The 3000-nt window shown below is 42.3% G+C and overlaps 1 protein-coding gene across 1 annotated transcript in view; it reads left to right on the top strand.

The window, feature by feature from the left end:
* The window catches only part of LOC144891851 (THAP domain-containing protein 1-like), a 656480-nt gene extending 654175 nt beyond the window's left edge, over nt 1-2305 (top strand). The window contains exons 2-4 of the mRNA XM_078776719.1: nt 154-379; nt 1084-1279; nt 1616-2305. Of these exons, the coding sequence (XP_078632845.1) occupies nt 312-379; nt 1084-1279; nt 1616-2305 (954 nt within the window). The 5' untranslated portion in view covers nt 154-311. The remainder of the gene's footprint in view (nt 1-153; nt 380-1083; nt 1280-1615) is intronic.
* The last annotated feature ends 695 nt before the right edge of the window (nt 2306-3000 follow it).

Below are 3000 nucleotides of genomic sequence, written 5' to 3'. Positions count from 1 at the left end.
AAATGGCCTCTAAACGGTGGTTTTTACACCATTTCTGGATCTGATGACTTGCCAGTAACCATTTTGTAAAAATGAATGTGCAGCATCTAACTCAATATGTCGAAATGTCACACACATCCATGCCCGTGGGATTCCCACGGGTGACCCCCACAGAACTCAAATAGACGTAGAAGAACTATGCAGGCCGCTGTGTGGCCCCTCCGCCGCAACGCGGCAGCCATTTTAGTTAGCGCAAGACACCTCCGCTTTCTGCGTACAGATAGGCCTATTGTTAACATGAGCAGTGTGAATGTTCAACAAATATCAGCAATATGCCTTCTTGTGCTGCAATAAACTGTACAAATCGACTTGTGAAAGGTTCTGGGAAAACATTCCACAGGTAAGTAATTTATTTTTCTTAATTATGAAGAGTTTACTCGCCAAACTCTAGTTAAACTTTCACGTTATGCACAGATATAGTTTTTCGTTTATGTAGTCCCATCTGTTAGTTTGTGTGTGTGTGTGTGTTTGCGGATTTGTCAGTGCATTTTGACTTGAACCAAAGGCCGTGCCTTTGCTTGAACTTAAGGACTCTAGCTCTTAATCTCTTCTCTCCCAATTTTGTTGAGCCACACACAATTTTGGGCTGTTAGGAGATGCATAAACATGTTCAGTTATCAAGGATCTAGGTTAACATTTGTCGTCTAATTAGACTAATAGGGTTGTATTTTGTAATCGCTTTCTTTATCGTTAGTAATTGTTACTTTGTGGAAAATATTGGTGTGACGCGTGAGTGAGTGCAATCTGTGCCCATTTGCCCTAGTTAATCATAATGTAGGGTGAGAGCCAAGATAACATTACGAGTTTAACTGATAAAAGAAATAAAGCTTGATAAAGTATTTCCCTTGCTGTGTGTACAATGTCGCCAAGCAAAAAATATTGGGGGCTAGAGTATGGTCTAGTGATTGAATTTTCGGACACTATACCGTATATAGAGTGTAGAAAACATGTGGGGGGCAGGCGCGTAGGAAGCAGTTTTGGTTGGGGGGGGGGGGGCAAAGACCCAAGGGGGCTCAAAAATTTTGTCTTTTCTTTTGAATATAGATTTCCCAAGGATGGTTCAACCCTTCAGAAAGAATGGCTCGTAAAGATGAGGAGGGACAAGTGGACACCCAGGAAGTATGCCAGCCTATGCTCGGATCATTTTGATGCTGAGTGCTTTGACCGTACTGGCCTGATAACCAGACTTCGCCAAGGTTCAATTCCAACCATTTTCAACTTCCCAAATCATCTCCAAAAGGTAAGTAAAATTCAGAATTCTTGCATTAGGCCGGTTTACTAACTAAAGAATAGAGGCCAAAATAAAATAAAATAAAATTTTCCTTCCAAACTTTCTGACAACCAAAAATATATATCATAATAAATGAATGAATGAAAAATACAAAATAAACATTTTTATCAATCTAAAGTTCCGATGAAGTTTAAGCTACCATTGAAATGCAGACAAATTGTCTGATCCATTCCAAAGGCAGTAACACATACATGTACTATACATATATAATTTGTGAATTTTGGGAAACTGAACTAGTCTAGTTATACATTTTCTTTTGTTTATTTTTATCTTTGTCACTTTTAGACTGTGAAACAGCGCAAACCACCTCGTCCAAGAACCAGCCAGAACGACTCTCCAACTTCGTCTTCAGAAACACCACAGTGCTTGGCGGGTTCATCCAGCAAGGCACTGCCTACATCTCCAATCAAGCAACATCATCATGACCACACTTACTTTGTTTCGGATAGTCCAAGGGGTGTGAAACGTAAGCTGGACAAAATGCAAGATATTGTCATCTCTCATCAAAAGCGACTCAAAAACACTCAACGTAAATCTCGTAGACTTCGGAAAAAAGTCGACACTCTAGAGACCGTGGTAAACACCCTGAAACAGAAAAATCTTATGTCAGAGCAAGGACTAGACATGCTTCAAGCATCCTGCAATGTCCCCGCAGAACTGATGAAGCGTTTGGTGAAGGCCAAAAGTAAAGATGGACCCACCAAGGAGAAGTACCCTCCCGTTCTTCGAGCCTTTGCCTTAACCCTAAATTTCTACTCAGCGAAGGCATATCGGTTCGTCCGCAAGACGTTTGATCTCCAGCTTCCTCACCCATCGGTCATTCGGAAGTGGTACTCTACCATAGATGGGCAGCCAGGATTCACCACCGAAGCTTTCTCCGCTCTAGAAGCTGAGGCAAAGACGGCCAAGGAAAAAGGACATGAACTTGTGTGCGCTCTCATGATGGATGAGATGGCCATCAAGAAACATGTATAGTGGGATGGCAGGAAGTTTCATGGATATGTTGATGTAGGCACAGAGTGCAATGATGATTCAAACCCCATAGCTACAGAAGCCCTTGTCTTTATGGTCGTCCCCCTAAATGCTGGTTGGAAGATACCCGTTGGGTATTTCTTGATAAATGGCATGACTGGGCAAGAGAGAGCGAATTTGGTTACCCAATGCCTCAGCAAGCTGTCGGATATCGGCATATGGATCGAGTCAGTTACATGTGATGGTCCGTCATGCCATTTTAAAATGCTGGAGACTTTGGGAGCAAAGATGACAGTACCAGAACTTTCCCCATCATTTCCACATCCTGAGAACCCCAATCATCGTGTACATGTCTTCCTGGACATTTGTCATATGTTAAAGCTAATGAGGAACACTCTAGCTTCCTATGGCGTCATCAAGGACAGTGAAGGCAACTCCATCAAGTGGCAGTACATCAAAGAGCTCTATAATGTGCAAGAACACGAAGGCCTACGCTTGGGCAATAAACTGAAAAATGCCCATATGGAGTGGCAAAAACAAAAAATGAAGGTGAACTTGGCGGCCCAGACGCTAAGTACGAGTGTTGCAGATGCCATCGAGTTCTTAAGAGATCAAGGCCTTCCACAATTTAAGGGATGTGAAGCTACAGTGAAATTCATACGCAGAATAGACATTTTGTTTGATGTCTTGAACTCCCG

Source organism: Myxine glutinosa, chromosome 1, assembly GCF_964187855.1.
Source record: "Myxine glutinosa chromosome 1, kmMyxGlut1.1, whole genome shotgun sequence".
Lineage (NCBI taxonomy): Eukaryota > Metazoa > Chordata > Myxini > Myxiniformes > Myxinidae > Myxine > Myxine glutinosa.
Note: the sequence above shows the minus strand (reverse complement) of the source record. Positions and strands in the feature narration are given on the sequence as shown.